The sequence below is a fragment of the Schistocerca cancellata genome, chromosome 5 (assembly GCF_023864275.1).
Source record: "Schistocerca cancellata isolate TAMUIC-IGC-003103 chromosome 5, iqSchCanc2.1, whole genome shotgun sequence".
In the NCBI taxonomy this organism is placed as follows: Eukaryota; Metazoa; Arthropoda; class Insecta; order Orthoptera; family Acrididae; genus Schistocerca; species Schistocerca cancellata.
This window is the reverse complement of record NC_064630.1, coordinates 429,665,218-429,679,221: the sequence shown is the minus strand read 5'-3', so window position 1 is coordinate 429,679,221 and position 14,004 is coordinate 429,665,218. Positions and strand designations below refer to the sequence as shown.

Genomic DNA, 14,004 nt, shown 5'->3' with positions numbered 1-14,004 from the left:
TACTCCAACAGCCTTATATTATCCCATAGGAAAAAATCCATAGGAATGAGATCCAGTGATCGCACTTGCCATGGTATACAACCTCCCCTTCCAATCCATTGACAAGGATATCTGTTGCTCAGGTGCCCATGGGTGTAAAGATTAAACTGTGATGGTACACCATAAAGTTGAAGCTGCATCCTGTCATGGACATCAGGCATACAGTCTCCAAAAGATGTGTCAACACATCTCAAATGAACACTAGATAACATGCACCATTCAAGTGGGCTGGTAGAAAGTAAAGTCATGTTAGTAGATCTTCTACTGTTCCAGTCTTCAGATTGATAGAGAATTATCTTATGGTCTGAGATGAAAGGACTTCTGTCACTCTGAACATGGCTGTTGCAACATTTGAAGACACTATCATGTTTGAAAGAGGTCTCATCTATAAACAGTACAAACTGAATGAACACTGCAGTAGTGTTCTGGAAAATTTTGTAATAGAAATAAACCCTGAGTTCCAAGTTATTTGGCCCATTTGCTTACATGTGTTGTTTGTGATAAAGATGTAACTGTTACTCCAGCAGTGCTCTTCACTCTGTGTTATTTGTAATATACATTTTATGATCAAGTGAAATGGTGCTGCCATTATAATAACTTCTCATCAAGTTCTGGTGTCACTTGTGTGATTCATGGTTTCAAACAATTGTTTAATATTGCCAGTCCTGAACCTAAAGCAACAATCATTGTCCTGTATACTTTCCATACATACTTGAAACTTCTTCAATTCATTATTATTAGTAAGGCCTTGAACTTAAAGGTGAAGGAACATTTAAATGTAAACACCATTTTCACCATGTTAGGTCATCCTGTCTTCACATAAACGAATTTAGTCTGTATTCACTGCATGAAAACCATCAAATGAGATTGGAGTTGCTACCACGTCACAGTGATTGTCCAAGAATTTACTGATTTCACAGAATGGTCAAATAGATAAGAAAAGGGATGAGTATGGAGTAAAAGATAAGGAATTATGAAGTCGAGCTTGTAAAATAAGAAGAAACCTAAGGAAAAAGTAGCAAGACAGGAAGAATATAGCTAAAATGCAAAAACTGGAGAAGTTGTAAAAACAAAATAAATAAAATAAAATAAACACTGGAAAATCCATGGTGGATTATTGATAGTATTATGAAAAGGATATATTACTACTCACCACATAGTGGAGATGGGCCACAGACAGGCACAAACAGAAAGACTGCTTAAAAAGTAAGCTTGTGGCCTAAATACCTTCTTCTGAATTAGACAAAACACACACATGACTGTGAGCAACAGCACAGGGAGAAGCAATCTGGGTGGTGGGGTTAGGGAGGAGGCTGGGGTGGGGAGGGAGGAGGGGCTAGGGATAGCAGGGTAGGGATGGGGTACAGTAACGCGCTGCTTATGGGAGCATACCAGTACAAGGTGCTCCCTGCGATATATCCTATGTTCCTGTAACCCTCCTGCTCTCAAACTTCATTAGTCATTGCCCAGCACCTATCTATCCCCTTCCCTGTTCCCATTCTAGCAGTACACAGCTTTCTATTCCACCAATGCACCCAGAGTCTTTTTACTTCTCTCCTTTTCCACCCTCCTCCTCCCTCTGACCCCCACCCCCCTCCCTGCCATCCATCTAACCTCTCCACTGCACCTAGCTGCCCTACCCTCTTCCCACCTCATCCCTGCATACTTTACCGTGCACCATCCCTACTCAGCTATCCCTCTCCCTCATCGCACCAGCCTCCTTAGCCCCATCACCCAGACTGCTGCTTTCATCGTGCACTGTTGTTTGCAGTCTGGCCTCTGCAGCTAGAGACAGTGGTCTTGTGTATGAGTTATGTGTGCATGAATGTGTGTATGTTGCCTAATTCAGAAGAACGTGTTTTAGCTAAAAGCTTACTTTTTTAGCAATCTTTTTGTTGTGTCTGTCTTCAACTCAGCATCTCCACCATATGGTGAGTTGCAATCTATCCTTTTCATAATAATGTCAAAGTTGTAAAAATGTTTTTGAGTAATAGAACCCAGTATGGTGAGTGTTCATTGGAGGTGAGGGTATCATCTGAAGTGCCCCAGGGAAGTGTGGTAGGTCCACTGTTGTTTTATATCTACATAAATGATCTTTCGGATAGGGTGGATAGCAATGCGTGGCTGTTTGCTAATGATGCTGTGGTGTACGGGAAGGTGTCGTCGTTGAGTGACTGTAGGAGGATACAAGATGACTTGGACAGGATTTGTGATTGGTGTAAAGAATGGCAGCTAACTCTAAATATAGATAAATGTAAATTAAGGCAGATGAATAGGAAAAAGAATCCTATAATGTTTGAATACTCCATTAGTAGTGTAGCGATTGACACAGTCACGTCGATTAAATATTTTGGCATAACATTGCAGAGTGATATGAAGTGGGACAAGCATGTAATGGCAGTTGTGGGGAAGGCGGATAGTCATCTTCGGTTCATTGGTAGAATTTTGGGAAGATGTGGTTCATCTGTGAAGGAGACCGCTTATAAAACACTAATATGACCTATTCTTGAATACTGCTCGAGCATTTGGGATCCCTGTCAGGTCGGATTGAGGGAGGACATAGAAGCAATTCAGAGGCGGGCTGACACAAGTGTTACGGAAATGCTTCAGGAGCTCGGGTGGGAGTCTCTGGAGGAAAGGAGGCGTTCTTTTCATGAATCGCTACTGAGGAAATTTAGAGATCCAGCATTTGAGGCTGACAGCAGTACAATTTTACTGCCGCCAACTTACATTTCGCAGAAAGACCACAAAGATAAGATAAGAGAGATTAGGGCTCGCACAGAGGCATATAGGCAGTCATTTTTCCCTCGTTCTGTTTGGGAGTGGAACAGGGAGAGAAGATGCTAGTTGTGGTATGAGGTACTCTCTGCCACGCACCGTGTGGTGGATTGCAGAGTATGTATGTAGATGTAGATGTATATGTACGAATGAGTAGTAGAGAAACAGTAAATCCCAGCATAGAAGAGAGTGAGCATTTGTACAGAGCAAAAGAAGATTTACCTTAGTTTGAGAATAATTGGATGGTAGGCATCACTTATTTGTTAGAAATAGAGCATTTGTGAAACATACAGAACAGGATGTATTGATGTTATTGAGTAGGTTGTCAAGTTGGTGCTACATAATTTCAATTCCAACTCATATGACTAATTTATTTGTTTATCATCATTTACTGTCATAATAAAGTTGGCATTTTTCATTTGTACAGTAATAGAATATTGAAAATCTGGGTGGGAGACAAATAACCCTGTTAGTAAACACAGCCACTCGTCATTGGAAGGAAATGTTGAGAAGTTGATTGCCAAATAAACAAGAAGCTGAACATTATAATTAACTGAAATTCATGGTATATGCCTATTGACTGCTCCATAATGCTTCTGTGTGCTGAGTTGTTGCATTTACATATTTTGTGTTTGTAATTTCTGTAAATCTTTGTATGTCTACTCTTTAAGTTGCACACAGATCAGATAAACATAGATCTGAACAATGAAATTTTTCAAGCATTTTTGTTTTAGTAAGTTGTTGAATAATTGTGTTAATAGGAAAGATACGTGAGTATCTGATGAATGTTTAAATTTATTGTCAAAAATTATACTTTGGGTATCAACTTGAAGCTTGTTTTCATTACGTGGAAAAGGAAACTTATGACATAGAATAATAACTGATGTTTATTTACAGGTGAAAAATGCATGGGCTGGGTATTATGACACCAATGTAGTAGATGAAAATGGAATTGTTGGACCTCATCCATATTACCACAATCTTTATTTAGCAGCTGGATTTAGTGGCCATGGTAAGTAAATAATTAGAATAAATGCAAAAATCTTGCATTACTATTCTCGGTAACAGTTAAATAAAATAACATTGTGTTGTAATAACTAGATAATACAAACCTTGACAAACACACAAAACATGAAACTCCAAAAAGTGATGTGGAGAGCAAAGAAAATGGATCCTACAGTGTTAATCCATCTATTCACATATTAATTATGACACAAAAAATGATGGAGTGAAACCATTTATAACAATTTTTTCTTCTGAAGTTGCTTCGGTCAAGAAAACCACACTTTAGTTCCTCCTGTTGATTGTTGTATGCATGAAAAAGTTGCAGGTACAGTGATAAGTTTTGGTGGGATTGAAGGGCCACTAATGTCACTGACTGATCTTGGTGGGGTGCTTTTCTGAGTGTATATTTTATGAAAGAATTGGTGTTCTTGTAAAAGCAGATTTTTTCATAAATAACTGGAAAAACTCAAGAACTTAGACCAGTTTTTGATAACGGTCAGAGGACAAATATATATTCTCTCTCTCTCTCTCTCTCTCTCTCTCTCTCTCTCTCTCTCTCTCTCTCTCTAACTGTGAGTACCAAAAGGAACTGGAACTCACCTTTATGCCACTTTGCTTGACTTATATAGAAAGCTCTTAATACAGCTTGCTGCTACCTAGTAGTAAAGAAAGAAAAACTTATAGATCATCAGACTAGCTATTTAATTAGCCTAAAGACATCTTGAGAATAAATTCTTTTACTGTTACTGAAATATACATTTTATTGATAGTGTGTGACAAGTCAAAACTGTGGCAGACCAAGAGTAATACTTGGGTCTCTACTTCTGTGGATAGTGTGCTGTTAATTACAGGTGTGCTATTAATTATGAGGGCTGTTCATAAAGTATACGACTTTTATTTATAAAATCTATCTCTATTCAGATGCAGTTCTTTGACACTAATCACCTTCAGAGCAGTCCCCTTCAGCTTCTACAAACCTCTCCCATTGTTACTGCCACTGCTGGAAGAATCGCTGGAAAGCCTCTTTCAGTATGGTGTGCAACTGCTCTATCAAATTCTGCATAATGTCTTCCCTGTTCTGAAATCTGCTGCCTTTCAGAGTCTTTTTCAGTTTATGGAAAAGCCAGATGTCACTTGGTGCTAGGTCTGGGAATAGGGAGGCTGACAAACCACAGCCATCTTGTGTGTGGCCAAAAACGTCTGATTAAATGAGAACAATGAGTGGGTGCGTTATTATGGTTGAGGTGCCAACTACCACTGCCACAAGTCCTGCCAATTTCCTCTTACTGCTTCATGAAGGTGATACACAACCTCTTGGTAGTACCCCTTATTGACATTGGTACCTTCTGGGGCATACTAGTGATGGATACGCCATTGGAGTAAGAAAGGATTGTCAGCTTGACTTTCACATTGCTGTGGACCTGTCTCCCTTTTTTGGATCTCGGGGATGATAGATGCTTCCATTGTGATGACTGGAACTCTGCTTCTGGGCCACTCCCAAAAAAAACAGGACTCTAGCACCAGCGATCACTGTGTTAAGAAAGTTGGGATTACTATCCACAGTATCCAGCATGTCCTGTGCGATCTCTGATGAAAGTTGTTCTACTCAGTTGTTAGCAGCTTTGGCACAAATTTTGCTCAGATCCTCCTGAGATTCAAATGTTCTGTTAAAGTGGAATGGGTAGTATACTAATATTAACCTCATCTGCAAGTTCTTTGATCATGATTCTTATGTCATGTGTCACCAGGGTCCTCACATGATCAAAGACAGCCTCATTTGCAGATGTTGAGGACCTACCTAAATGTGCTTCACTCTTCACTGATGAGCAGCCATCTTTGACACAAGAATCACCAAGCTTAAAACAAAATTTGATGCAATAACAGTGTTCCACATTTTCTGCCATTTTGCCCGCACACAATCCAGTCATTACCATATACATGTGCTCATTTGTCAAAGGCTAGCCAGTAACTGGTTGTTAATCGATGTTTGAATGTTAATCGATCTAAAACCTACAGAAGCAGAAATTTCTGAAGGAACGATATGTCTAACAGACATTTATGACCAGGAGACTCACTATAGTCATAAATGAGATTTTAATTGGCAAGAAACTAAACACTTGTTTGAAACCGTATATAAGTTAACACATGCAGTGCATAGTCATATTTCCCAAAATAGTAGTTTCTGTATTGTATGTTCTTTACTTATTTACTATCAAATTGCAAAAGTGGACTACGTACATGTACATGTACCTGTACATCAACATCTACATACAAACTCTGCGAGCACCATATGGTGCATGGCAGACGGTACCTTGTACCACTACTGGTCATTTTGTTTCCTGTTTCACTCACAAATAAAGTGAAGGAAAAATAATTGTCTGTATACTTCCATATGACTCTTAATTTCTCTTATCTTATGTGAAATGTATGTTGGTGCAGTAGAATCATTCTACAGTTAATTTCAATGAAGCGATTAAAACACAACAGAACGGAACAGTTCACACACTTGACAAAGCCAGCATATGGATGTGTTGCATCATTTCTGGTGTGCCCACACTGCAGTAGCTTAGTATTAAAAGCCATTATCCCTATTTGTGCCATGAGCTTTTCTATTCTGCTGTATTTTAGTCGCATTATTGAAACTCCATAGTTGCAGTTTAATGACGAACAAGAGAGGAACTCATGACAACAAAAGAACTTCTATTTTTGGAAATATGACACTGTAAATACTATGTGTATTAATGTATACTGTTTCAAGAAAAAAAATTAAGCTTTTGGCTAGTTCATATCTTCTGTATCTGCTCTAGTTAACAACTTTCTGTGTTATGTTCATTAAATGATTGTTGTTGTCCCTCCATATTGCTGGGGTGTTAAGAGCTGACAGCATATTAGGGCCAATTGTATAAACATCACAGACTGGAGATCAGTTTTGATCTTAGTTCAGAATATGAACCAAGTTCACAAATTTGGTGTGTTGTATAAGACTAAACTTGAATATACTGAATGAAGTTCAGTGTTTATTGTAATTAACGTGAGACACATTTGACAACACCACTAAATTAGTTTTCAACATGATTAGTGCACCTTCATTGCAGTTATTAATTGTACATATCACAGTATATATTATTGAAAGTTTTGTGTTGTAAAAATAAATATAAGCAGAAGGAACTTCTCAAGCTTCTTCAAGAAACTTCTATACAGCTGAAAAATTTCAAAATAGTTGGATGTAATTGTAAAGTAAATGAAAAGAAACAAAATAATTCCCAGCACACATGGCTCCTGAATACAGTATGCTGCCCACGACAGTGGCCCAGACTGCTAGGAGAACAGCAAGATGTGTAGTGAGGCAGTGTGGTTTCAAAACAAAGTGCTGTAGTAAATACTTTAATAACCAGTATCATAGAGAATAAATCATTTATCTGCTGATAATTTATGGCCATCTGGCATTGGTCGTTAAGTGGTGCAGCCAGTTTAACTCTGAACACAAGCAAACTGTAGAGACTTCTCTCATAAGTTTGTTGAACATGATGAAAACATACTTATAAAAGATTGTTGGCCATGGATTTAGGCACCTTTCTGTACGGGTGAAAGTTTTAGTAGTTCACATGTTATAAAGCCAATGTAATTCAGTGCTAAAGAAATGATCGACACACAGAGTGGCAGTGTATATATTTGCGTTTTCTGCTTAGGTAGATTTGTCATCAACTTGTAAGTTGGTTTGACCACCACAGCAATTTACTGAGCATCGTCCTTTGGGACATGGTATATCTTGCTTTCCTCATATGTTGCAACAGACCTGCCCATCCAGATATCTGAGGACCTATTTTTAAATGTATACTCTGTATCACAACACAACTCAGAATTTTACACTTTAACAAACACTACAAGAGATGAAAAAAAAGGATAAATGAGAAGAAAAAAAACCATGAAACTGACATAGATTTGAAGCCCAGATCTTTGAATCCATAGTCCAGCACATAACCGCTGACCCACTAAGACACAACATCAGTTAGTAGTTGGCCAGTAAATACAACTCTGCTAATTATCTTACATGTGCTTCATATTTCTGTTCATTAATGCATGGGAAGTTGTCAAATCAGTTTAAGCACACATTTGGTACTTCAAAAATTCGTATGAATCATGTAATTTCTGCTATTTAACACACAGAACTCTTTTGCAAGAAATGTTCATTCACTAATGGTTACTCTCGAACTTTACCCACTTTTACTGTTGACTGTAAGTAGTTCAAATTTCCCTGTCTTCTTCTGCCATGAAGTAGCTATGAAATGCTTTGAATGTTTTTCATGTTAATTACAAGCTATCTCCTAGATATCATATGGAAGCAAATACTACCTGCAATCATTACTTACATTCCCAATATTCTCCTTAACTTAGTGCCCATTTCATTATTATTAAAAAAAAAAGGGACATTTTAAAAATGTGACACAAATTGTATTGACAAAATTTAATGGACATAAAAGTTTAACTTTGCATCATGCACTCAGGTGATCCCAAATGACTTTTTACAATTATTCTGCTGCACTGTGACTGTTCTTTTCACTTTTATGTATTTTATCAGGAAGTGCATTACTGTTTGAGCACTCATGCAATGTTTCTTTGTCTTAACATGATTCACAATGTCAGACCTTCCATCATGCCCAATAGTGTATTTCGATTTGCACAATGTACAGGGTGATTATAATTAAAGTTAAACTTTCAAAACGCTGTAGAAATAACACCACTGGTCAGAATGAGATCAAATTGCAACAGAATATTATCGGGGAATGGGGAAAATGTATGGCAGAAGAAAAAAAGTAGCATGAAAATCGATCAATAGATGGCACTGTATGTGTCAGAATACATAAATGAAAACACCTGTCAATCGTACGACCCATTGAAGTTGGTATAAACACGCCGGGTACATGGCTTTTCCTCCTTTCACGTCTGTGACGTTTGCCATGCCTGTCTCAATGCAGGATCGCGCTCTGCTTGTAAAACTATATTACAAGACTAATGACTGTGCAAATGTCACTCTGCAGAAGTTCCAGACACTGAAGGGTTTAAAAACAGGCATTGGTCTGATGACTGCTGTGGGACTGGAGAAAATGATTCGGAAATTTGAAAAGATGGGTTCTTTTGGTGTGCAACCTCATAGAGGGAGGAAACAAATTGATTCGATGTCAGTGGAAGCAGTGGCCACAGTAGTGCAGGAAGAGACGAGTGGTGGTGTGCAAATGTGTAGTGCATGGAGAATTGCCTGAACATTGGACATACCCATGAGCACGGCACGTAAAATCCTGTGAAACATCCTTCTTTGCTAGTCATTCGAAATTACACATGTGCATGAGTTGTTTCGTGTTGACCTGTCAGCAAGAGAGACCTCTGCTTTAGAATTTCTTGCTTGCATGGAAGTGGACAATGATTGGCCACAGAATATTTTTTGGACAGACGAAGCCCACTTCCATCTGACAGTATATGTCACTACACAGAATTGTTGAATATGGGCAACAGAAAATCCACACGCAAATCAACCAGTATGACTTTATCCTGAAAAGGTCATGGCGTGGTGTGGGTTTACGGCATTGTTTATCATAGGACCATATTTTTTCGAAGATACAGGTGCTTCCGATCCTGTTTCCTGTACCGTCACTAGTAAGTCTTTTGCGCAACTGTGTCATTCCAGCTCTCCAATGGTGTGGGTGGGATCATTTTTATGCAAGATGGTGCACCTCCACACATTGCAAATCCAGTTAAGCAGCTGCCGAAGCACCATTTCGGAAATGCTAGAATTATCAGCCGCCATTTGCCTACAGCCTGGTTGTCCCGATCACCTGATCGTAATCCGCATGACTTCTGGCTGTGGGGCTATCTGAAAGATGTTGTGTTCAGTGTTCCGATCGCAAACTTAAATGCATTGAAGGCACGCATTGTGCAACACATTGTGAATGTGACCCCAGAAACATTTCGATCAGTTCTGGAACATGCTGTTTCTCTATTTCAATTTGTTGCAGGAAATGATGGACAGTATATTGAACATGTTTTGCACCAGTCACACAGAAATTAATAATCCTATTTTATTTGGACTGATGCTTTTTATGTGGTTTTTGGCTTCAGGACAATTAAAAACCAATATGATTGGCGCTTTTATGCAGTTTTTGTCCTCTGGATAATTAAAAACTGATTTTTCCCATCCGATGTGATATGACCTTGCCATGGTGGATGGGTTTCTGTAACTAACAATAGCACACTGAGTAGTGCCATTTGCTTAACATTGAACGTACACCTTAGGCATTGTTGTATGATTCATTTGTCATCTGTAGTCCACCACAATTAAATTATGATGATTACAGTGCCATTTATTGCTACATTGCTACATTTTATTTTTCTTCTGCCATACGTTTTCCCTTTTCTCCAATAATATTCCGTTGCAATTTGACACCATTCTGACCAGTGATGTTATTTATACAGCAGTGTGAAAGTTTAACTTTGATTACAATCACCCTGTACATTCCACAGTTTCTCTACTGATAGTGATAAAAGTAAACCCATGTTTTACATTGCCATTGAAATTACACTCTCATTTTTGCATGATGAAACAGTGAACATGAATTGGTACTATCAATAGCGCAAAATGTTAACAGTAAATAAACAAAGACGTGGAGCAAATTGTACAAGTCCCACTTTCTAGTGTACATAGTTGCACAATGCACAGTACATTGCAAACCAAACATATGATAGCACAAAATACTTCTACCTTAATGTAACCGTACATATAAAAAATTATGTTGAACTTCAGCAGTGTGGGAATGTTCACAACTACTTCTTTATTCTTTTCAGCTTGTATATGACCACAATGAAATGTGTTCTTTTGTTGTCTCATGAGGTTGTAAAAGGACTGCAATTGAACTTGATGTGATCAACGAAATTTTGGACAATGGCAAAATAATCTCATATTTTCATTTATATAATGCAGATTTCCAAGTTCTATTTGATCCGTGTTTATCTTCTGTGCTTATTTAAAATCATATCCTTTATACAATTGGCCTTAATAAGTTAGATATGACCAAGATATTGTTCAGTGCATAATCAACAGCACAATTTGGAGGATGACCCCTTGCATATTGATATAAACAATAAGGTGCTCAGACGGATTGATATATGAGCATTATGCATGAATATCTCAGAGATTGGATAAAGGAAGGCCATATCTACTTATGGTTGATCAGACATTTTTGACACATCAGTGGATGTTTTAACTGGATGTGGCTCGTGCATTTTCAAGATTGTTGTTACTTTTACTTCTGCAGTGCAGCCTGTTAATGTGACTCCCTGCTGTCTGTTATAAATTTGCATTGAAAAAGCAGATATCAACAACTGCCGTTAAGAAGCAACAGGCATTCTACAAAAACACAAATATTGAATTTAAATAGTGGAAAGGCGAGGATGAAGTAACTACAAAAGAGAAAGAATAGATTGCTACTCATGACATAGGGGATTCAATTCTTCGAAAGAAGCACTTGAGATAAGAATTCATGACATCCAGAAACAGATAGCGCCAGTACACTAATAACGATAATTTTTGAGAGGTGCATATGGGGCCTGAAGATGGTGCACTGAATTGCCAAAACTAGTAGCAATAATAAAATAAAATAACTTCTCAGTCTGTATGGTTGTGCAGCAAATTTATTTGTTAAACATACGGGAGGTGTTGAGTTGCAGGCAGGCACAATTGAAAAAATTGCTAGAAACATTTCAGCTTTCTATTTCTGATGAAGAAGTTTGTCCAAAAGCTGAAAATTTTTAGCATTCTTTTTCATTGTGCCTGTCTGTGGCTCATTGCTGAGTAGTAATCTATTTTCTCCAAGCACTGTATTCATTAGTTCTGTGGACAATAAAGATGTCAGAGATGCAAAAAAAGAAATGAATAGATTCTGTAAACTCCAAAAAGGACAAAATCAGATTTAAATCAATCAAGACAACTAATAGAAATGCCATTGTTGAAACAGTAGACAAAGAGGGCTGCAAGAAATTACAGGAAAAGGTGAAACAGATCAGAAATATCAAATTTGAGCCTCTGAAAAAGCACTGGCTCCTATCCCTACTCATTATATACAGGGTTCCAACAGACATCAATAGTGAAGAACTGAATCGAGCTATGTTGTTGTTGTGGTCTTCAGTCCTGAGACTGGTTTGATGCAGCTTCCATGCTACTCTACCCTGTGCAAGCGTCTTCATCTCCCAGTACCTACTGCAACCTACATCCTTCTGAATCTGCCTAGTGTATTCATCTCTTGGTCTCCATCTACGATTTTTACCCTCCACGCTGCCCTCCAATACTAAATTGGTGATCCCTTGATGCCTCAGAACATGTCCTACCAACCGATCCCTTCTTCTGGTCAAGTTGTGCCACAAACTTCTCTTCTCCCCAATCCTATTCAATACTTCCTCATTAGTTATATGATCTACCCATCTAATCTTCAGCATTCTTCTGTAGCACCACATTTCGAAAGCTTCTATTCTCTTCTTGTCCAAACTATTTATCGTCCACGTTTCACTTCCATACATGGCTACACTCCATACAAATACTTTCAGAAACGACTTCCTGACACTTAAATCTATACTCGATGTTAACAAATTTCTCATCTTCAGAAACGCTTTCCTTGCCATTGCCAGTCTACATTTTATATCCTCTCTACTTCGACCATCATCAGTTATTTTGCTCCCCAAATAGCAAAACTCCTTTACTATTTTAAGTGGCTCATTTCGTAATCTAATTCCCTCAGCATCACCCGACTTAATCCGACTACATTCCATTATCCTCGTTTTGCTTTTGTTGATGTTCATCTTATATCCTCCTTTCAAGACACTGTCCATTCCGTTCAACTGCTCTTCCAAGTCCTTTGCTGTCTCTAACAGAATTACAATGTCATCGGCGAACCTCAAAGTTTTTATTTCTTCTCCATGGATTTTAATACCTACTCCGAACTTTTCTTTTGTTTCCTTTACTGCTTGCTCAATATACAGATAGAATAACATCGGGGAGAGGCTACAACCCTGTCTTACTCCCTTCCCAACCACTGCTTCCCTTTCATGTCCCTCGACTCTTACAACTGCCATCTGGTTACTGTACAAATTGTAAATAGCCTTTCGCTCCCTGTATTTTACCCCTGCCACCTTTAGAATTTGAAAGAGAGTATTCCAGTCAACATTGTCAAAAGCTTTCTCTAAGTCTACAAATGCTATAAACGTAGGTTTGCCTTTCCTTATACTTTCTTCTAAGATAAGTCATAAGGTCAGTATTGCCTCATGCGTTCCAGTATTTCTACGGAATCCAAACTGATCTTCCCCGAGGTCGGCTTCTACTAGTTCTTCCATTTGTATGTAAAGAATTCATGTTAGTATTTCGCAGCTGTGGCTTATTAAACTGATTGTTCGGTAATTTTCACATCTGTCAACACCTGCTTTCTTTGGGATTGGAATTACTATATTCTTCTTGAAGTCTGAGGGTATTTCACCTGTTTCATACATCTTGCTCACCAGATGGTAGAGTTTTGTGAGGACTGGCTCTCCCAAGGCCGTCAGTAGTTCTAATGGAATGTTGTCTACTCCCGGGGCCTTGTCTCGCGCAGTATCATATCTCCCATTTCATCTTCATCTACATCCTCTTCCATTTCCATAATATTGTCCTCAAGCACATTGCCCTTGTATAGACCCTCTATATACTCCTTCCACCTTTCTGCTTTCCCTTCTTTGCTTAGAACTGGGTTTCGATCTGAGCTCTTGATATTCATACAAGTGGTTCTCTTTTCTCCAAAGGTCTCTTTAATTTTCCTGTAGGCAGTATCTATCTCACCCCTAGTGAGATAAGCCTCTACATCCTTACATTTGTCCTCTAACCATTCCCACTTAGCCATTTTGCACTTCCTGTCGATCTCATTTTTGAGACGTTTGTATTCCTTTTTTGCCTGCTTCATTTACTGCATTTTTATATTTTCTCCTTTCATCAATTAAGTTCAATATTTCTTCTGTTACCCAAGGATTTTTTTTTTTACCTACTTTATTTTCTGCTGCATTCACTACTTCATCCCTCAAAGCTATTCATTCTTCTTCTACTGTATTTCTTTCCCCCATTCCTGTCAATTGTTCCCTTATGCTCTCCTTGAAACTCTGTACAACCTCTGG

General features: G+C 38.3%; 1 protein-coding gene across 1 annotated transcript in view; it reads left to right on the top strand.

The window, feature by feature from the left end:
* LOC126189009 (FAD-dependent oxidoreductase domain-containing protein 1-like) overlaps window positions 1-14,004 on the top strand; it is an 82,719-nt gene that overhangs the window by 52,460 nt on the left and 16,255 nt on the right. The window contains exon 8 of the mRNA XM_049930820.1: window positions 3,715-3,829. Coding sequence (XP_049786777.1) covers window positions 3,715-3,829 — 115 coding nt within the window. The remainder of the gene's footprint in view (window positions 1-3,714; window positions 3,830-14,004) is intronic.